Source organism: Lampetra fluviatilis, chromosome 46 (genome assembly GCF_964198595.1).
Source record: "Lampetra fluviatilis chromosome 46, kcLamFluv1.1, whole genome shotgun sequence".
In the NCBI taxonomy this organism is placed as follows: domain Eukaryota; kingdom Metazoa; phylum Chordata; class Hyperoartia; order Petromyzontiformes; family Petromyzontidae; genus Lampetra; species Lampetra fluviatilis.
Window position 1 is genome coordinate 4,904,249 of NC_136320.1, and position 22,266 is coordinate 4,926,514.

The following is a 22,266-nucleotide window of genomic DNA, read 5'->3' on the forward strand; positions in this document are numbered from 1 at the left end:
CACTTGTGGCCGGGTCGCGTCTGGATAAAGAGCTACGTAGCTCAGTGGGCCTTACCCGCGAAAATAAATCAGCTCATAGTTCATAACATAATAATCTTGGCCAAGCCTTGAAGCAGCACAGAGCATCTGATGTCTAGGACCACTGCCTTGGCAGCTTGTTACGTCCCTTGTTCGGACGTGCAGCAAGGTCTGCGGTACCGAACACCGCGACGGCAGTGAATGCATTCACGCTTGAATCGTCTTCCCCCCCACCCCTTTGCTTCATTCCAGATGGAAAAGTACAGCAAGCACTTGGAGTCGGTCGTCGCTGAACGAACGCAAGACCTCGTGCTGGAAAAACAGAAGACGGATCGGCTGCTATACAGTAGGCCACCCGTACGGACACGATCGCGCACAGCCCCTGTGTCAATCCACTGCTGGATGAGGACCTCCCCCACGCTGTGCGGGTCATGGGGGTTATTTGGTTATACTTCACCACCTTGGTCAATGCGAGTTGGTAAAGCAGCTCAAAATGCAGGGTGCGGACCAGTGTACAAGTGATATGTGACGATAAAGGGTTAGTTGTTGGTTACTCAGAGGCTGGTAATTTCTGTACTCTTTCTCCGGGAGTAGAATGGGAGATTTGGAAAACGGAGATAACGAAAATAAAACAATGATTTAATAATAATTGAGAACATTTAGTATTTTCGCCATTTTTATCGCGCAAGACTCATCACGAAGGCGCTGTGCCTCGCAGACGTAGCCGACTGTAGTTTCACACCAGGGGGCGATGTCGCGATGTGTAATCACGATTGAGTCATCTGCGGGCCATTCTTCAAGTTGGGCCTAATGACGCAATGGGCCTACCCTTTCTCGAGTGACGTCGCGACATTTCTAACAACCAACTCTTGAAGCACATGGCACGGGTGTTATTGTTTGGTCACGGTTAATACGCTACACACTGCAGTGATAACCGGGGCGGCCTGCCGGATTCCGACCTTGAAACCGCGGCAACAAAGCAGCGCGTCATCGTCGTAGTGGCATATCCGGTGCTTGCTTTTTTATTTTCTTTTATAATTTTTGCCGGGGTCGGCAACCCGCGGCTCCGGAGTCCCGCGCGGCTCTTTAAGGACTGCGTCTTCACGACGTCACTTATCAAAGACCGCCGTCTTGTATTCACCACGCTGTGCGTTGCGGCTCTTGAAATAGTGAACTTGTTGACCGAATTCGAGAAGAAATGGCTTTTGGTGTTAATTTGGATCCCGACCCTTTGCCTTCGGGTGACACTGGGCATCGACCCCCCCGCCCCCTTCTCACCACCTCCCCCCCACCTCCCATGTTTTCTTGTCCCAGGTATGTTACCGAAGCAGATTGCAGATGATCTGAGGCAAGGGAGGGTGACGAAGGCTCAGAGCTATGCAAGTGCCACTGTGTTTTTCAGGTAGCAAACCACAACACGCAAATTATTTGGTGATGCTGCTGCTGCTGTGTTGGCGGCAGTGCACAAGCGCAAACAACAACTATACTCGAGACATTCGTCAGGAACACTGTGGTTTTAACAGGAGAAATCTGTAATAATAGGCTATGTTTTTCGGGAAATGGCCTTTCTTCGTGTCACGTGAAGAAGTGCCGTACAATGCACTGTTCAGAATTGCGAGAGTCGTTAAAAATAACGCCGCTTACTCTTTGCGGGAAAGCCTCGATGAGATTCAGGAGTCTTATCAGATGGCTCCTCCTGCATTGGGATGTTCGACCAATTACTGTCCACGTTTTGGCAGAGGTGCCTGATTGGCTCATAGGTCGGAGCGCTGACCTGGCACCGCCGAGATCCCCTGAGTTCTCGACTGAACTGTTGACGGTTTCAGCCAGGTCACCAACGACTGCGATAAAAAAAAAAACACATCACGCAAAATGTTGGTTCCGCGCTAAATGTATCTGTGCTCCAGCCCAGAGAATTAACAACATCGGTCTGACTGTCGTACGAGTGGGTGAGCGAGTGCTGCCCCCTCCTGTGTGTGTGGCAGAGGTCACGTGAATGTTTCTCAGAAGTAGCTCTCTGATGTCCGCTTCCGCGGGCCGCCTCTCTAACAATTAAGGCTCGGCACTGCTTCGCGTGAGATCCGAATGGAATCTTCGTCCTGTGAGGACGTGATGCCAATAGCGCAGTCAAGATGAAAAAATGCGGGGAAAAAACTATGAAAAAAAAATATAGACGTCGAAAATATAGACGCGTGACGTGTGTTAGGAAACTCATGTATCTGGAGAACTGCTACGCGTATGAGGAGGATAATGCTCAAAGCTCTGCGCGGATATGTGAGGGAACCCACTTGCTGTGCTGCCATCTCCGAGACACCTTGCAGCCCAGCGTGGTTTTACATTTTACAAATGTGCACTCTCCACGAGCCCTTTTCTCCGTGGTGCTGGATTACAGTGGGAGCCATTGACCGGACACCCAGCTTGACAAATTACAATTCACATTAGTAATGTTCTCGCGCTTATCGGTATACAAATATAATTAACGGGAAAATGATGACTGATATTGTAGTTGAAATGAATTCTGTAAAAATACGAAAAAAATATGTTAATCACATCGGCAGTAATATATCACGCGATCAGTTTGACTGGAACATTAGTGTTAACATCAAAACAAGTTGCCGAGGAGGAAGATTCTGACTGAGCTTTTGTCACCGACATCCGCGAAAGTTTCTTAAAACCACCGATTAATCACACTCCGTGAGCCCCTCCTGGGACCACCCAATTAATAATGCTTCCCTATAATGACATGCATGGTTGGGTTATTTCTGGAGGGGAGCATAAATGACAGAAACGCAGTCATTCATCAACATCCAACTCTAATTTGAATAGCGATATTTTAAAGGCATCAGCATTCTGTAGGACAATGCAACTATGATAGGACACGGCTTGTGCCGTATTCCCCGGGTATGAGTGTACAATTGTGGAGAGCGGTGGTGCAGCGGTTGACGCACTGCGCTGCGAACCCGGCGACCCAGGTTTGATTCCCAATCGCGGCCAGCACCAGTGATGATTATCTGAACCTGTCCTGGGCCTCCCCGAAGTCAGCCTCAAATGAGTACCTGGTGCGGTGTGTCAACATCGTCACTGGGGAGAAAAAAGCGGCCGGACGTGGTGCTGTCCACCCACCCCCTCGTGTGCCCTACTGGCCTTCATAGCTAACAGCACTTGCCCCAAAAGTTTGTCAAGGCTACACGGGAGATCTTTGTCTTTGTGTGTGTAACCATATTTCTATAACTTTATTGACACCGGGCATCAGTTTGGGGGGTGCGTCTTGCTTTCCGGAGTGTCTTATAATCTAGAGAATCGGGTCAACTTCCAAGAATCAAATAATCCTGGCTTTGTAAACAGTGGCACGGGGTGGTTGGCATGGTCCCCGGTGCGAAGGAGCGAGACGGAGAGGCCCCTGTCCAAATTCCGCGTGGGCCCCGCTTGGCCCGTGGGCCTCGGTGTGGTTGCACTGCCTGCAACACTCTACAGCCGCTTGGTCTCACAAGGAAACTTGCGGTGCTCCGTCAACCGCTGCTGCGCCACCCCTCCTCCTCCACGAGTCGAGAATGAAAGACGACCGACGGTGTGACTGCGGCCACCCGCACCAGCCAGCGGAACCCGTATCGCAGACGGCTGCATCCTTCGCCCGCTCTCTCTCCGGCGGGCTGAGCAGTATTGGTCGCGGCTGCTCCCGAAGCTATCGCGGGGCTCGCAGACTTAAAGTTGGACGCGTGATTTGCACAGACTTGCCATACGCTAGAAGAAGACTGTATGTATGGATGCTGAACTTTTTTTGCACTGCACGTAGCCAACCGTGCTCATCGGAGGTGAATAATGCGTGCATGGCTTGCTTGTGTAATTGCACACAAACGCCTGCCACACAAGATGCACGCATTGCCTTTTACTAGAGGAGTGTCCCAAGAATTACCAAAAAGCAAAGTCAAATTGTCTCCCAAATGAGCAATGGGAATGGTGTTTGCTTCTTTTGAATGTGGAGATTTGTTGGGTGGCCAGTATCTCATAGCGACTACCAATGTCTTAGTCTTCTCACAGAGTCGTTTCCCTTTTTATTGGCCATGAAAGTGTCATCGGCTGACTTGACCCCAGATTGTGGTTGGACCTCGGAACCTCTGTGGGCGCGTGTCGAAGCGTCCTTCCCACGGTGCCACCGCAGCTGGCTGAAAATGATGATGATGATGTTTAAAGTTGAATGACTGTGTGTGTCCATTTGCATGAGTTGCGTGTCCACGTCGAGAAGGCTTCGGTTAAAAACGTTCGTTATTTTACACCGACGCTCGACACGAACGTCTGGTCCTCCGTACAGCGACATCGTTGGCTTCACGCAGCTGTCCAGTTCGAGCACCCCCTACGAAGTGGTGGACTTCCTGAACAAGCTGTACACGTCCTTCGACGGGATCATCGACAACTACGATGTGTACAAAGTGGAGACCATAGGAGATGCCTGTGAGTCATCGCTTCTCTTCACCACCACCATCAGTCGGGCGGTGACACGGCTGCGGTGGCGAGATGTTGACTACCTCGCCTGGTATACGGGAGGTCGTGGGTTCGATCCCGACCCTGACGCCTGCTGCTGTATGTGTGGAGTTTGCGTGTCTCTCTCCTCGTGGCCGCGTGGATTTTTCTCCGAGTCCTCCGGGTTTCCCCTCCACATTTAGAATCAACATCGCGCGTTAAAAGCTGCTTTAAATTTCCACGTGATAAACCACTTCGTTGAGCTATCATTTGTGGCCAAGTCGCTTCTGAAAAAGAGCCGTATAGTTCAACCTTACCTGGTAAAATAAAAAGTTTCGTTTTAGAGAGCGTTTTGTCGCTCGTTGGAGGGGTTCGCAGTTCGATTGTGGCAGGCTGCCCCGGCAAATACTGCAGTCGTGTGCAACATTTCCTGTAAAACAAACGCCGTCTGTTTCACGGTGGACGTTAAAGATCCCCTCACTCCATGAGATTAGCACGGTCGGCTACGTACGGTGCGACGGAAGTTCAAAGTACGTCCATACGTACATTCGAAAACAGTAGGTCACTGCGTGCCCGGCATCATGGCCCATATTTTTCCCGAGTATGAAAAATGTCACCGCAAATTACTCAAATTGGATAACACTGAGCAGCGTCGCCGCCTCTCTGTCTCTATGCTTGGTTAGATGATTATCTACGTGTGTGTTTTTTTGTGTACGTGTGTGTTTTTTTGTGTACGTGTGTGTGTTTTTGTGTACGTGTGTGTGTTTTTTGTGTACGTGTGTGTTTTTTTGTGTACGTGTGTGTTTTTTTGTGTACGTGTGTGTTTTTTTGTGTACGTGTGTGTTTTTTTGTGTACGTGTGTGTTTTTTTGTGTACGTGTGTGTTTTTTTGTGTACGTGTGTGTTTTTTTGTGTACGTGTGTGTTTTTTTGTGTACGTGTGTGTTTTTTTGTGTACGTGTGTGTTTTTTGTGTACGTGTGTGTTTTTTGTGTACGTGTGTGTTTTTTTGTGTACGTGTGTGTTTTTTGTGTACGTGTGTGTTTTTTTGTGTACGTGTGTGTTTTTTTGTGTACGTGTGTGTTTTTTTGTGTACGTGTGTGTTTTTTTGTGTACGTGTGTGTTTTTTTGTGTACGTGTGTGTTTTTTTGTGTACGTGTGTGTTTTTTGTGTACGTGTGTGTTTTTTTGTGTACGTGTGTGTTTTTTTGTGTACGTGTGTGTTTTTTGTGTACGTGTGTGTTTTTTTGTGTACGTGTGTGTTTTTTTGTGTACGTGTGTGTTTTTTGTGTACGTGTGTGTTTTTTGTGTACGTGTGTGTTTTTTGTGTACGTGTGTGTTTTTTTGTGTACGTGTGTTTTTTTGTGTACGTGTGTGTTTTTTTGTGTACGTGTGTGTTTTTTGTGTACGTGTGTGTTTTTTGTGTACGTGTGTGTTTTTTGTGTACGTGTGTGTTTTTTTGTGTACGTGTGTGTTTTTTTGTGTACGTGTGTGTTTTTTTGTGTACGTGTGTGTTTTTTTGTGTACGTGTGTGTTTTTTGTGTACGTGTGTGTTTTTTGTGTACGTGTGTGTTTTTTGTGTACGTGTGTGTTTTTTTGTGTACGTGTGTGTTTTTTGTGTACGTGTGTGTTTTTTTGTGTACGTGTGTTTTTTTGTGTACGTGTGTGTTTTTTGTGTACGTGTGTGTTTTTTGTGTACGTGTGTGTTTTTTTGTGTACGTGTGTTTTTTTTGTGTACATGTGTGATGTGTTTTAAAATTATTTTTTATTTATTCCAGATATGGTCGTTTCAGGAGTGCCCAATGAAAACCACAATCAGCACGCCGTTGAGACCGCAAATATGGCTCTCGATCTGGTGAACGTGTGCCAGGCGTTTGTCATTCCACACAAACCCGAGATGCAGTTGAAGATCAGGGCAGGAATTCACACAGGTGACACACACACACCCATTCCTCACATTGCCCAGTGTTGGCAAACATCACACCTCCTGGCTTTGACATTCCTCCTCGAAGACGCTGGTGGTGGAACCATCAATCGCCTCTGATCATCATCGACAGCAGGCCGATGCGCACATCTCCTGCACGTAACGGAACGTTCAAGACACGCGCCACAAGGCGACCGTGCCCATGCAACCCGAACTGTGGACCAGAGAGTAAAACCACTGCAGTCTGTTGCACCTACCTCTAGGCCCTCTCGTGGTGAGCAGACCTCGACATTGGCATTGAGCCCCTGAGCACATTGCCACCACACGCAAGAATTGAGTTGCCAAACGATGCCCAATTGCCGGCCGGTGCCACGTAAACCTTGTGCCACGTAGGGGAAATTGCCGCTGGGGGGGGCAAGCGCTGTCAGCGAGCGCCTATGAAGGCCGGCACGGCACATGGGGTGGTGGGTGGCCAGCACCACGCCCGGCCGCCTTTGTCTCTCTAGTGGCGATGTTTACACACAGCACCAGGTACTCATTTGAGACTGCATCGACCTAGGGGAGGCCCGGGATCGGTTAAAATATTCACCCCTGTAATTATTGGTCATGAGCGGGAAATTAACTCGGGTCACTGGTTTCTTAGCACAATGCGCTCACCACTGCGCCACCACTCCTCACGTACACATAAACAAACCTCGGGCACGCACACTGAATCATACAAAAGCAAACGTTCACAAGCAGATGTATCAAGATACATACAGACGCAGACACATTGAGAGTACTCGTGTGTCCGAGGCTGGGAAGTCCACTTCTGTTGTGCCTCGAAGCTTGCGAATCAACGTCACAGCCTCTCCTGCTCCTGCTCATGAACCGATGTCGACAGGCCACCTCCGTTGCGGTGATCCTCTTGGGCGCGTTCCCTCCTTTGGCTGCCATTCCGTCACCGGTCTCTTCCATCGGCCATCATCCCGCCTGGCCGTGACGTGTCCTGCCCGCGTCCACTCTTTTATAAACACTCAGAATGATGTCTCCAATGTGTTGCTTGTTCCCTGTCCCACGCGCCAGCCTCTGCCGTGTCGGCCCCAGCGTGTGTCTCGACTGCAATTGCCTCTCTGTGCACTTTTCACTTTGTGGTTCCATTTTCTCTGTCGGTCTCCCATGTTTCATAGCCATCGGTCATAGCAGACAACACAAACTCATTGGAAGCGTTATCCTCTGGGCACTTTGGTTGGTTATTTTGCACGCTCAATGTGAACGAATACAACCACTTGCGCCTGCTCTTGCGCACCTCCGTGTGTTGAGCATTTTGATCCTGGTGTGCCTTCAATAATTATAATTGGCCAAGATATAATAGAGGACCCACGCAGTAAAGTTTTACATTTGTGCCCCTCCAACGGTTTTGTTCAGCGCGTGATGTATTTCCCTCGTAGTTATATTTAGCCCAGAATTTGCATCCCTTTTTGAAGTTCTTCAACCATTTCTCGTCGTTCATGTCCATCGCTTGCTATTTTTACTTCATTGTCAGCAAGTTTGAGATGATGAGCACTTCCTTCATTTATGGGATGCCATTAGCATGACTGACGCAACGTAAAATGTAAGTGTTATGATGAATATTGTTTACCTTAATTTCTCTGTCCTAGTTGAGACAAACGGCTTTGGTACAGAGTCTCTCTCTGTGTGTGTGCGACTCCATTCGCGCCCCCCGCTTCACGTGATCAGGCCCGGTCGTCGCTGGCGTGGTGGGCACGAAGATGCCACGCTACTGCTTGTTTGGAGACACAGTAAACACCGCTTCGCGCATGGAGTCTACAAGTGAAGGTGCCTAATTGCACAACCTTTGGACGCGATTAAAAATAATAACTTACGTAGTAAGCATGCAATGTTGATTAACGTTGGACCAATTTTGGCCCAACGTTACATGTTTACTGGGTATTTAGCCAGATGAGCCTTGCCGAGCTCATAAGACTTCTTCAGGAGAGCCCTGCATTGGGGTGTTTGGCCAATGCCGTGAATGAGTGTTTCGGGAGAGAGCCGGGGTGTAGAGAGAAAATCCGGAGTACCCGGAGAAAACCGACGCGTATGTGGTGGGTAACATTCAAAGCTCCGCACAAATACGTTCACTCCGCAGATAGACTCGGGCTCAATCTAGTGAGTGGACCGAATCTGTATGCGCCATCTCCAGGTATCTTGCAGGCCTCACGGTCACCCACCCACAACACCAGGCACGAAGCAGGCTCCTTAGCTGCTGAGATTTTTTAAAAGGTATGATTCTAGGCGTGGAGTCATTCAGCTTCGAGGTGCCATTCGACTGTTTAAACAAACACCCAGGCAGGCCATAGCTTAATATGCAGATGTTAATGCAGGAACCCTCCAAAGCGTCGTGCAATCACAGCGATGTGCTCTTGAGTGTGGAGGAGTATTCCCAAGTGCTCGTGGAAATGTTTCAGAGAGGATATCAAGTGGTGAGTGGCGGTGGACCGCTCTGGGTGGCAGCCTGAGGCTGGATGGGGGAGGCTCGCGAGAGGGGAGCGGGGGGGGCTGAAGGGGGCATGGAGCTGTTAGTTTAGTGTTCAGTTTCCATGGGAACGTCAAGGGTGTGCATTAAAAAAAAGATTGTGCCAGGTGAGGTCCACTGGGCTATATATCTGTTTTTTAGAAGCGTTTTGAGAAGCGACCTGGCCACAAATGATAGCTCCCCGAAGTGGCTTATCGTGTGGAAATCTATAGCAGCCACAGACTCTAAACGCACGTTTCTAATAGTAGAGGGAAAAACTGGAGGACCTGGAGAAAAATCCACATGACCACGGGGAGAACATGCAAACTCCAAATATACAGCAGCAGGCGTCAGGGTCGGGATTGAACCCACGACCTCCTGTATACCAGGCAGGGGAGTGAACATCTCGCTACCGCGGCGCCCACATACATCGGTGAACCGTCGCTCAGTGAGAGCTTGCTTTTTCCCTGCAGCTGATCCTACTGCCTGTGATCATCTGCACTGCTGAGACCCCGACTCCCTGTGAAAGTCCAAGCTCAAGACCTCCCCATTATTTCTAGATTTGAAGCTTTCGTGACTGCAAGGATTCATATTCTTAGGTTTTTTCGGTAAAGTCACGTAGGTAAAAAATTTAAATTAATAAAAGTAAAATAAAAATAAAATAAAAATCACGACGTTTCGGAGGCAACACAAGCTTCCGTCTTCAGGTGGAACAGTCACAGCACGATAGCTGTATCAAGTAAGAGAAACGTCGTGATTTTTATTTTATTTTTATTTTACTTTTATTAATTTTAATTTTCATTTTTTACCTACGTGACTTTACCGAAAAAACCTAAGAATATGAATATACTTCCCCATTCTACCTATGACCGTCTCGCTCTCTCTCTCTTTGCAACCTGCCCACATCGACGCTTCTATCATACTGTCATCCCAACTCCCTCTCAGCCCTGCAGAATTGCATCCGTCATTCCCGACAAGTAATAAGATAACCTCTTCAAATTCTCCACACGCGGGCATATGTCCCCAGTCTTTGTGGCTTCTTGAGATGCAGCCGCACTTTAGATTGTTTTCAAAATCCACATCGTTTTGCATTCTAATGGTGGTTATTGTGGTGGGGCTTGTACGAACATTTTGAAGCATCTACAATATGCTTGCAATCTAGCACTTTGGAATCAAAGTGATGTGACTCACACACCGATTTCAATGTCCACTGTGAGACTCGCAAACTTGCTGATCTATGATGTAACCACACAGAATCTGTATTAACGTCATTGTATTTATTGATTTCCTCCCAGTTACTACGATAGTTCTATCAGCATAAAGTCACACGACAAAGTGCCCATTCAGATCTCTCTCAGGGCAGTACAACCCATCGGTTTAGGGAATGGCCCACAAAAGCAGATCTCACAGAGCTACCTCTGAGACACCTTCAAATGTCTTCAGGTCCGCCAAGTAGAGACAAAGAACTTTCCTCACCCGCTCTGCATATGAGAGTAACGTGCGTCGCGTAACAATCAAACCGATATTTATATTTTCAGAGGTGGAACTTAGCCAAATTACGTGCTGAACCAAATTTAACTTGATCGTGTTTTTGTGCAGTCACCGGTGACCCTCGCCTGGCATGCAGGAGGTCGTGGGTTATCATGTGTGGCCGGGTCGCTTCTGAAAAAGAGCTACATAGCTCAGTGGGCCTTACCTCGTACATGTAAACACATTTTTAGTTCATAGTTTACACTTGATAACCTAGTTTAATCACAGGCAGTGGCAGCATGGATTTGCACGCGGAATCTGAGCAGTTCCAGCTCCGTGCACTTACCTCAGTCTGCTGAGTAGACCTTCAGGCCTCCTCTCCTCACGTGTGTGGGAGTTCACAAATACTCCCGGTTCCTCTCACGTGCCGTGGTGGCTACGCACGCCTCTAAGCCAGCGCTGTGGAGGCAGTGAGGGTTGGTGGACCACACAATTGTTGTGGAACTCCCTTCCCGTGGACGTCGAGATGCCACATGCTGGCTTTCCAGTAGAAGGCAGTACAGCAGAATGCGGACTCATATCCTCTGCCCCTTCTGCGTTGGATAGGGTGTCTCGCGCATTTGTGGAGGGAGGGAGGGAGGGACAGATGGACGGACGGCGATGTCCTCAGGATGTGCGGGAATGCTATTCTAGGAAAAGGTTTTATCTGGTTGGCTGGCTGGCTGAAGGGACAGATGGACAATTATGTCCAAAAGATGGGCGGCCTGCTCGTGTTTTATACAAATAAAATGGCGAAACTTTTGAAAGAAGAACCCACAGCAAAATGAGTATTTAACAACCCATAAAATGATTTGTATTAAAATTAAATGATCAAAAGTTGCCGACATATTTAATTCTGGGAAACCGTGTTTCAGTGAAGTGAGAAACACAGTGTCCACTTGCGCAATGCTCCCTCGCGAAGCAAATTCCATTTCTCAGTTAAATCTAGATATTTTTCAATCTTCCAAATTCCTCAAATCTTGCCTCGCTCTTGATGGGCGAAATGCATTTGTGTTTTGCAAGATTACAACGGGTTCCCTGATATGGTTCCGACGTGTGTGTTCGTGTGTGAAGCGATAGTGTGGTGGTTAGCGTGCCGCGCTACGAACCCGGCGGCCCGAGTTCGATTCCCACTCACAGCCAACACGACGATTTTTTGAACCGGTCCTAGGTCTCCTCTAAGTCGACTCAGCCTAAAATGAGTAACTGGTGCGGGGCGTACATATCACCACTAGGGAGACAAAGGCGGCCGGGCGTGGTGTTGACCACCCACATCCCTCGTGTGCCGTGCTGGTCTTCATAGGTGCTCGCTAACAGTACTTGCCCCAACAGTCTGTGAAGGCTATATGGGGGATCTTTGTCTTTGTTTTTTGTGTGAAGCTCTGAAGATCCAATGCAGCCCAAGCACGAGCAGTATCCTGCAGCAAATCGGAAGCTATTTGCTGAGCTGTCGTGGAACCGTCACCGTCAAGGTAAGGGTTGGCGTTAGGGATCCGTTAAATGATCCATAATAGAGTTGTTTTGGGTTATATCGCGTAAATATATAAATGTGTCGTTCAAACCCGCCACCACCCGACACAGCCAACTAGTAAGGGTTGTCACGTTAACAGAACGTGGCCAATTCGTCACTAGTACAGCACACCGGTGTGTTGGAGAGCCAAGCTACAATATTTACAATCTGAGTACGACGTTTCGCCAGTAATTACAACCAGCTTCATCAGGCGACAGCCAGATGACGCCTGTTTTATAATTATTTTGAGTTTGCGTGTTCTCTCTTTCCCCGTGGTTACATGCAATTTTTCTCTGGGCCCTCCAGTTTTTCCCTCCACATTTCTAAAGGTGTGTTTAGATTACTTGGCTCCTTTACATTTCCACGTGTGATATAAGCCACTTGGATGAGCTATCATGTGTGCACAGGTCGCCTGTGAAAAAGAGCTCACAGCTCAGCGGGCTTTACCTGGTAAACAAAATGGTTTAAATTTCGATTTAAAGCTTTCGTGACTGCAGGGATTCATCTTCTTGGTTCTTTCGGTAAAGTCACGTAGAAGGGAAATAATAAAAATAAAACATAATATTTTATTATGTTTTATTTTTATTATTATTTTATTACTTCCCTTCTACGTGACTTTACCGAAAGAACCAAGAAGACAAAATGGTTTAGTTTAGGTGTGAAGGTAAGTGGGAATGATGGAACACAAAAAGTATTTCCACGTGAGTTCGTAAAGAACTAGCGAGCTCTTTGTGAAGGAGCCATTCACAAATGGGCGAGATCCCCGTGGGTGGGAGCAGTGGCGGCGGTGGCGGCAGTGGTCAGCGCCTTGCACTATGAACCTGGTTAGTCACGAGTTTGACCCCTGGGTCACGGCTCACATCAGCGGCGAGTGGCGGTGTGATCCGGTCCAGGGCGAATACCTCTTCCCCAACCTTCACTTGCCATCGTGGTGTAAATATGGTCAAACAACCCTCGTGACTGATACGGACTGGGACAGCACCATCCAGCAGTAGATTGTTCATGGCTGACGGTGAAAATAATCTTGATTTGAAGCTTTCGTGACTGCAGGAATCCATACTCTTTGGTTCTTTCGGTAAAGTCACGTAGGTAGAAAAATAATGATATAATATTTTTTGTTTTATTTTTCTACCTACGTGACTTTACCGAAAGAACCAAAGAGGTGAAAATAATATAGACTGATCGATTGAATGTTTTTTTTAGGTGTATTGTGATTTTAATGGTGTGTGTGCGTTTTTTTGTTCAACTTGTATATATTCATTGTAAATTTGAGTGTGTGCCAAATGTGTCTTTTACATTGCAGGGGAAAGGAGAGATGATCACCTGGTGGCTGGAGGGGAGAGATACAAATACAAAAAAATAAATAATACTTTGGAGACACTGACCACGATTTCCAAGGTCTACCTGATTGCCCGATCATAGTAGACAAACCATGGACTTTATTGAGTGTTATTAACGTGAACCTAACGTCTGTATTTCATTCGAAGTAAAATATACTTCTAAGTAAACAAAACAAATTGTGTGCCTTTTGCACGATACATTGGGACGCCTCGTGTCTCACTCCCCGGCTGCAGCTGCTTCACACACCAAGCGCATCGGCCCTGCCCACAGAATCATTATTTATAAACTGGAGGAATCCGATGAGCTGTGAAGCTCTTTCACAGATGTACGTATGTATGTGGAACGTATTTTGCACCGTACGTAGCCCAACTGTGCTAATCGGAGGTGCGGGGAAAGGACAACAAACTGAACACAGAAATCCATAAGAGGTTTTTTTTGGTTAGATCGCGTAAATAAATAAATGTGTCGTTAAATCCGCCACCACCCGACACAGCCAACTAGTAAGGGTTGTCACGTAAACAGAACATGCCAATTCGTCACTAGTACGGCACACCGGTGTGTTGGAGAGCCAAGCCACAACATTTACAATCTCAGTACGACGTTTCGCCAGTAATTACAACTAGCTTCATCAGGCGACAGCCAGATTTGTGGAGAAGTCTTACTGTTTCGTTCCTTATATAGAGGCGTAGACGTGGTGACCACGCTTCTGCGCTCTTGCATAATGTGGGGGGGGGGGATTAATGAGTCAACGTACATGATGCATGTGCATTATGAGAGCCCGTTGATCTAGTCCTAACCTGTCCATTGTGTGTATTAAAATAGCCGTACCAACGCTAATCCCTATTGAAGTATAGGCATGCATTTAAACAATGTATTATTTGATGATTCGCTTCCACGCAGCACTAAGTCGGTAGCTATCCGAACGGTTACAATTATTTTTATTTCTTTCAATTTGGTCGCGAAAGCCTCCGTGTTAAACTCACCACAGAAAGCACATGCCCAACAGCGGCGTGCCGGAAAGTTTCCCAGGCCCCCATCATACCATTTATCCCCCACCCCCCTCCCTCTATAAGAGTGCACAACTTAAAATAATCACTTGAATTGTTGTGGAGAATGTACATACCGTATCAAAACAGGTAAGCGGACGGTGTCTCCTTCATATATATAAAGTTTTTTTTTTAAACCCACCGGCCACATTGCCTTCTGTGAGTGCATCATATCAACGGCATTGATGCGGCGCTAGCAAGCTCCGTCTTGACGTACGTCCATCTCATCAGCAGCAGGCGGCCTCACTTGATACGAACGCTATTCGACTGCCAGACGTTTATACTGGTAGGAACCTCCTGGTTACACCAGCACACAGGGAATTATTGTGTCCGTCCGTCCGTCGTGCATCCAAAAATTGAAGGGGTGGGGCTGGGTGGAGAGGGGAGGGTGGGGAGGGGCTGGGTGGGGAGGGTGGAGAGTGGCTGGGTGGGGAGGGTGGGGCTGGGTGGGGGTTGGGAGGGGTAGGGCTGGGTGGGGAGGGGCTGGTCACCCCGTGGTGCCCTTATAAAACTCAACGTTTAACCTACTCACGGCATATTTGCGGAATACACCACGCCGCCGTTGACCCTGGCAATTGACCGAGCAACCCAACGTTCCTACCAGCTCCCTCCGCAGGAGGAATGTGTTAGCGGTGTCTCCGGCGTGGTCTGCAAGTCGAGCACGGAACGTGGCGTGTCCCCGCCCTGGCGATGTAAGCGCCTACTCCCACTGCAGTATTTGTGCACACGGTGTGGAACTGTCACTTTCTATAGATGTCCACATGCTGTGTAATATGACCTTTTGCGCACGCACTGATGTATTCTTAATCTCACGTAGATCCACTCTAAAGTGCAGTAAAGCATTTCCCACGTCTAGAGCGGGTCCGCATCCCTTTGTCCGGTCTTCTTTCGAATGTCGAGGTGAAACGAGCAACATTACTGTACGTGAATATTGAGGTTATTAAGCCATTCCATAGGCTGTGTGGAGGGTGAATGACACTTTTAGTCTGAATAATTTCCTTTCATTTTACATAGTGTCGTTCGTGCCAAAAGCATCTCAAAACGCTGTACATGAATTATACAGGTTGGTGCTTCAAAAAACTTGTTCACACTTCTGAGAATTTGCAACAACAACAACACCGCGAGAAATGTGCCTCCTCCGGGCTCTGGAGACCACCTGGAGAAGATTCCAGGCACGCGTTGACAACGATGGCGAAACACGTGGAGACTTTGACTTTTTGAAGCTGTTAACATCACATTTGTTATCATATTACAGTGTGGTATTATCCCTTCTTTCTCCATTAAAACGATAGTTCCATGTAAGTGTGAACATCTTTTTTTAAGCACCCTGTATATATGAGACACAGATCCGTATCCATGCGGCGCGAACACAAACACACCGAGCAAATGTGAACCCCAACTACTACCAAGCAAAATTTTAAAATGAATAAGCAAATTAAGAAGTGGCACCGAAATAAAAAGCGCAAACAATAACAAAGTTGCCACAACACAGCGGTGGGTGGCGGTGTTCTTGTAGACAAATCGGCGGTGCAGAGGGCATTGTGGGATCACGTGATCCATTGTCTGGTTGGTGACCACCGCATCTCCCGTGCCCTGCTCTACACAGATTCAGGGCTGCCCACTAGGGGTCGGCACGGTTTGAACCGACTCAAACCGGTTTCAAATTGAGCAAGCCAAACCAAACCAAACCAGCGACGACTGAACCAAACCAAACCAAAACCAAACCAAACTAAGCTAAACCAAACCTCTTGAGTTGGCTTGAACCGAAAAGATGCGCGGCAAACAATATTCGCATTCAATACAAATATCAAGTGTATTAATCGCTAATTTCTACGCAGGCTTTCTTCATATTGAGATTCACTAGCAAGTACTGGACGACGATGTCGTCCACAGCCATCTCCTCAAGCTTGGCACGCCCAATGTCCTTGAACGCAGTGTGGTAGTTCAATGGCAGTGAAACCCCAACACTAGGCAACATCCGCGCCCACGAGCGCACACACATCTCGGCCTTGAACGTGCACTTGTGCAGGTTTGGTCGGTCGAGAAAGGAGCGCTTGGCGGCCGAGTTTGCTCTCTCGGAGGGCACGGACGACGCCGGGATAGGCAAATAGTCGAGGGCCACGCGTCGTAGGCGTGGGTACTTGCCGCCGTACAGCTTCCACCACTCGACGACGTCCATGCTCAGGTCCTGAGTCGGCTCAAGCAGGAAGCGGTCGACCTCGGAGGCGGCGCCGTCGTGAGCGTTGGGCGCGTAGACCATGTCAAAGAGGATGTTAATGCCGCCACGCGGCGCCGCCTTCGGCGCCGCGTCCGTCGTCAACGCTGGGTAGCGCTGGTTGAGAATGTCCGTCATCATGTCCTTGATATTGCTGTACTCGGTGCTCGAGGCCGCGGGCTTGGGGTGGCGCAGGTCGAGAAAGCGGGCGACGCGGCTTGGTTCGGACGAGAGAAGGTCGCTGTACTTGACCATGTAGTCGGAGATGGTCACGGTGGCCGAGCTCACGACCACATGAGGACTCGGGCGGTGGGTCATGCAGTGGCTCAAGAGAGCCTCCTGCGCCGTGATGGCGTTCGAGATGGTGCAGTACTCCTCGGCGCCCATGGCATCGGAGATGGCCGCCGGCTTCTCCAAGAACTGGCAGAGCAGCGCCGCCTGCTCCCACTGCTCGTCCGACAAGCCGGCCTGGCTCCGCGACCAGCCGGGCTCAAGGCAGATGGCGTCGATCACTTGGCGCTGCCTTAGCGACGCCGTGAGCATCACGTACGTGCTACCCCAACGTGTGACCACGTCGAGGCAAGGCGGCTGCAGCGGGCACTTGAGGTAGTGCCGCGCGAGCGACGTGTAGGCCGCCCTCTTCGTCTTGCTCTTGCGGATAGCGCCGAGCGTCGCGCGGAGGCTGCGCAGCAGTGTCTCGAACGCGCCGAATGAGGCCTTGACGCCGAGGTTGACGCAGTGCGCGATGCACCGCAAGCAGCACGTCGAGCGCAGGTTGCTCCCCTCGAGGAGCGTGAGGGACTTGGCGGATGCGACGGCGTCAGAACCGCTGTCGGTGACGACGGCGAGCAGGCGCGGCCACACGCCAAAGTCGTCGAGCAGCTCGTGCAGGCGCTGCGCCATGCGCTTGCCCACGCCTTCGCCCGGGGCCACCCAAAAGAAGTCAATGATGCAGTTGCACATGGAGAACGACGCCGGGTCCATCCAGTGGAGGGTGACCGAGAAGAAGCCGGTCATGGCGTCGTTTGTCCAACCGTCGTAGGTCAAGGAGACGCAAGAGCCAAAAGTAGTAAAGTACTGTAGCACGAGTAGCTTGAGGACGACATACATCTCGAGCATGCGGCGCTTGACCGTGCGCTCAGACTTGGGCTCGTAACCCGGGGCAGCTCGTTGAAGAAGAGTCGTAAAGGGATCCGATGTTACGTGTTTATGGCCTAGACCACTCGTCGCGATGTACTCGGCGACAAAGCTGTCCATGGCCTTGCTCGCGTGCGCTGACATGGGCGTGGCCATCTTGGACTGCACGAGCAAACCCTTCCCCGTCGGCGGCGACGTGACGACCGTGGGCGACTCGGGGTCGACGATCCCATGGGTCTTGAGATGCTTGATACGGGTGCCCGAGGAGGTGGAGCCCGCGTACTGGAGGGTGCAGATCTTGCAGGTCCGGCTCTGCACGTCGCCCGCGGCCTGGCTCGTCTCAAAGTACTCGTCGTGCCACAGCGCTCGGGACACACGGGCCTTCTTGGGCTTGGGCTGCGTCGCGGTCTGCAGCGCTGCGGCGCCGAGGGTGCGCATGAGGCTCTGCCGCGTGTCGCCGCGCGTGGCGTCCGGGCTCTCACGTTCGCTCGCCATCGGCTCCTCGTCGCTACCGGCGTGTTTGGTCTCTTCCACGTCGTGGATGAGATACCTTGTGATGCTGGAGCCGCCGGGGATGGCGCCGTCTTGAGCCGCTCGAGCCATGGAGATGCAATTGCAAAGTGAATTCACAGGCAAAGGCAACTACAGCATGTCCTTTCGTGTCGCCTTTACAACCAACCAAACTAGTTTGAGCCGGTTCCACCCTGTCCGAGCCAAACCGAGTCGGTTTTCGTAGCCCCAAACCAAACCGAACCAGTTCAAACAGAGCCAAACCAAACCGATTTGGTTCGGTTCAAACCGCGGTTTGGTGGTTTGAGCCAAACCGTGCCGACCCCTACTGCCCACTGTTGTTGTTAGTCAGCTATCCGTGTGCAATATGACTGTCACTTCGTACAAATGTTCACGTATCTGCCCTCGTCACATATCCGCATGTATTACCCTCAGTCCCCAGGGAGTCGGGAGTGTAACGTTGTGCTGACGAGCACGATACGTTGGGTAAAGAGAAGTTCATTTCATTCGGGTGCATGTTGACGTGTTCTGTGTTCCGTGCGATGTCCCCCTGGCAACAACACAGGGCACAGTGTGTTGTCTGACTATCCTCGTTTTCACAGCTGCAACTTTACACAATTGCTGCTCACACAACTTGTATCTTCATTTTTCACGACAAACGCACAACTTGCCAATGTGGAAATATGTTATTACCAAGCACGCAACAATTCCCCCTCCTCCGCCTCCCCCCACACCATTCGATGAATCGTCACGACTTGGGCTCATGATTCATTACAGCAAACTAAAGAACATCGCTGCCCTTGGAGGGGTTTTGTTGTTGTCACCCCCCCCCCGTCTTCCACAACCCCCACCACAACCCCCATCACAACCCCCACCACAACCCCCACCACAACCCCCACCACAACCCCCACCACAACCCCCATCACAACCCCCACCACAACCCCCATCACAACCCCCACCACAACCCCCACCACAACCCCCATCACAACCCCCACCACAACCCCCACCACAACCCCCATCACAACCCCCACCACAACCCCCATCACAACCCCCACCACAACTCCCACTATACCTAAACCAGCCCAACCCCATGTTTCAGGGGCCGAAGGGTGGGGCTTAAACAGAAAGAGGCGGGGCTTAAAGAGCGAGGGGTGGGGCTTAAGGAGCGAGGGGGCGGGGCTTAATGAACGAGGGGGTGGGGCTTAAAAAGGAAAGGTGCGGGGGGGGGTAATCACGATGGGTGGGGGCTTAACGAGTGAGGGGCTGAGCATGCATAGATCAACCTCTTACAAAATCATCTGGACAGCGGTGAAGTGTCGACCAAAAACACATTTTATTTGTTTATTAGAGGAGCACTTTGGAACCCCCTAAAGTGGAAGTCCTGCCAGCAGCGGCATTGACAAGCAATTGCAGGGCTGCACCTTGACAGTTCACCATTTCGCCCACCGACAGTCCATTGTGAAAGTTGCTTGGAACGTCTCTGGCATCCAGAGTCCTGAAGTATTCCGTCGAGTTCACTTCGTACATTGAGAGTTGTGAATATCGGCGATGAAAAAGAGTGTAATCCAAACTAAGCCTGCCCTTGGAAATCATGCTAAGTGTAAATTGGCAGCACTCTATGATGGCGACCGTTCGGTTCGAGTGACTGGTAAAAATGAGTGAATGAAAGGCAGATGTTGAATATGGTGCACGCTGTGGTACTATTTGGAAACACACGTGTAGGATGGACAACAACAGGAACACTGAAAGTGTTGTTGTTGTTCGGGAAAATGGAAGGAACCGTAAAGAGAGGAAGACCTAGCAGAGAATGACTTGACCACGGCATGAGAGATTGGTGCCAGAAGTTAGAACGATGTGACGCTCTACTTGAGCATATTGGCACAAGACGGAGGAAAGTGGAAACAGCGAATGACGAAACGAGCGGCAGACGCCTCCAGGCTCCCTGCCCCACGTGATGATGGTCACGTGACTCAGGGGTCAGAGCACCGAGCCTGAGTTTGAGTCTGGGTTTCAGTCACCCATGATTATAGTACTGCATTAACTACACTGCCCTTAAAGGGGAAAAAAATCGATGACATTTCGGATGAACGGCCTTCTTTCATTGGACATGAAAGGCAGACATTGTTATTTGTGCTTGGGCACCACTGCCAACTCAGCATCACAAAAAAATATCATGACTTTACTGTGGTCTGGAGTATATTGAGTTGATGGTATATTGAGTTGATGGTCTTTGCAATTTGTTTAGCCAAAGAAATATGACGGGGTTTTTTCTCTCTATTAATTTGTCTTGGTGTTAAAGCTCCGCGACTTAAAACAAGTATTTATTTGTTTTATTCCACTTTGTTTTTCCAGGGAAACCTCACCGAGTCTCGTGACGTTTTTAAGGAGTGTCCTGCCAGGTGTTTTTCTCCAGTAGGGGGCTGTGACTGTCTCGTATATCCTGAATGAGTCAATTATTCGATGTGACATTTCATCTTTAGACCACGCCGCCGACACACAACGGCCTACTCTTGCGAATGACGCCACGGTAAACTTGAAAGTCCTCTGTAACAATCCATCTGGCAACCCGCAGTCATAACCAGGCCGGCCACTGGATTCGAACCGTGAACCTTTGCAACAACAACGCTGCAAACGCGCTCTCACTAGGCCGCGTCTCCGCAGTATACGATGTTACGTTGTAATGTAACACGAGTTACATGGTATGCGTGGGTTATCCTACAAAGTCGTGTGGCCAGCGTTAAAGCGTAGGTCAAATTCTATTTTTTTTTATTAGAGGGGCTATTTTTTAGAGCTCCCTATAACGGAGGCCCTTCTGGCAGCGGTGGCATCAACAAGATATTGCAGGGGCTGCATCTTTATATTTCACCGTCACCCCATCCATCTGCAGTCCCTTGTGCAATGTTATTGGAACGTCTCTCGCATTCCAGAGTGCTGAGATATTCCGGTGACATCGCCGCTCTTTCTTTTTTAAAGTTTTGCTTCCTCCTCTGGTGAGGAAACCGGAGAAGCCGGAGGAAACCCCATGCCGCCCAACAGGAGAAGAACTTTCACAGAAATGCGCCTTCGGTGGGAATCTAACCCAGACGCTGTTGGCCACTGAGCCACCCTGATATCCAGAGTCAATCTAGATGTTGTTCCGTGTGTTTGGTTAAAAGTAAGCGTTGTGTTTTTCCAATTACGTCAACGTAAACCCGCAATAAATGATTACGTCATTCAATTGTAGGGTTTATATGATTTACTAGAGTTGTGCCAGAGATAATTACAATTTCTGTTTTAGAAGTACAGCACAGTACAACGTCGCATATGTAACTCGCTGGGGACTGAGGTATACACAGACATATGTCTGGAAGGCTCTTCCCTATGGTATTTGTAAGCCACTGGGAGCTAAGCACTTTTAAATCATCTCGATAGAAACCCCGTTCCTCTAGAACTGCTGTTTTTCGCATGTGTTGTCCTTCCACCCGCATCACCGATTAGCGTGGTTGGCTACGTACGGTGCAAAAGAAGTTCAACATACGTACAGATAGGTTACTGGACAAAAACAAAGGGCAAACTTCTATAAGCATGGGTAAATGATTGACTGTAGTTTAGAAGTGAGCGAATATACATGAGATTTAAAATACTAAACTTTTTTTTATTTTACCAGGTAACGCCCCAATGAGCTATTCAGTTCTTTTTTCAGAAGCGAGCTGGCTACAAATGCCAGCTCAAAGAAGTGGCTTATCACGTGGAAATTTATAGCAGCGAAATACTCTAAAGGCATGTTTCTAAATGTGGAGGGAAACCCCGGATGACCTGGAGAAACATCCACGCGACCAGGGGGAGCGAGACATGCAAATATACAGCAGCAGGCGTCAGGGTCGGGATCCCCACCGTGACACCCATAAAATACACCACCGCGTGTGCAAAGGTTGAATTTGTAATGCCTTATCGAGAATGACAGTTACACCGCACATGCACAAATCCTGACCGGGTGTGGGCGGATAATTGGGTCGGGGCTGATAATTGTGACGTGTCGGTCATGGGGCATAGTTGTTGCCGTGCTGAGTTCTCTGTCGGAATCGGCGTGCTGGGTGCGTCAGCAAATTCCACGACCAAAACAATGACC

The 22,266-nt window shown here is 49.3% G+C and overlaps 2 protein-coding genes across 2 annotated transcripts in view; one reads left to right on the forward strand and one right to left on the reverse strand.

Moving 5' to 3' along the window:
• LOC144947581 (atrial natriuretic peptide receptor 1-like) overlaps nt 1-13,510 on the forward strand; it is a 64,184-nt gene extending 50,674 nt beyond the window's left edge. The window contains exons 17-23 of the mRNA XM_078876793.1: nt 271-364; nt 1,333-1,420; nt 4,328-4,467; nt 6,251-6,403; nt 8,116-8,214; nt 11,780-11,871; nt 13,213-13,510. Of these exons, the coding sequence (XP_078732919.1) occupies nt 271-364; nt 1,333-1,420; nt 4,328-4,467; nt 6,251-6,403; nt 8,116-8,214; nt 11,780-11,871; nt 13,213-13,272 (726 nt within the window). The 3' untranslated portion in view covers nt 13,273-13,510. The remainder of the gene's footprint in view (nt 1-270; nt 365-1,332; nt 1,421-4,327; nt 4,468-6,250; nt 6,404-8,115; nt 8,215-11,779; nt 11,872-13,212) is intronic.
• A 2,602-nt stretch (nt 13,511-16,112) lies between these two features.
• LOC144947582 (uncharacterized) lies at nt 16,113-18,251 on the reverse strand. The gene has a single exon (XM_078876794.1). The coding sequence runs from the start codon at nt 18,249-18,251 to the stop codon at nt 16,113-16,115; it is 2,139 nt and encodes a 712-aa protein (XP_078732920.1).
• Nucleotides 18,252-22,266: the final 4,015 nt, after the last annotated feature.

Bases quoted from the DNA above. Each gene is read 5' to 3' on its own strand.
- LOC144947582 (XM_078876794.1), bottom strand. From the start codon at position 18,251: ATGGCTCGAGCGGCTCAAGACGGCGCCATCCCCGGCGGCTCCAGCATC.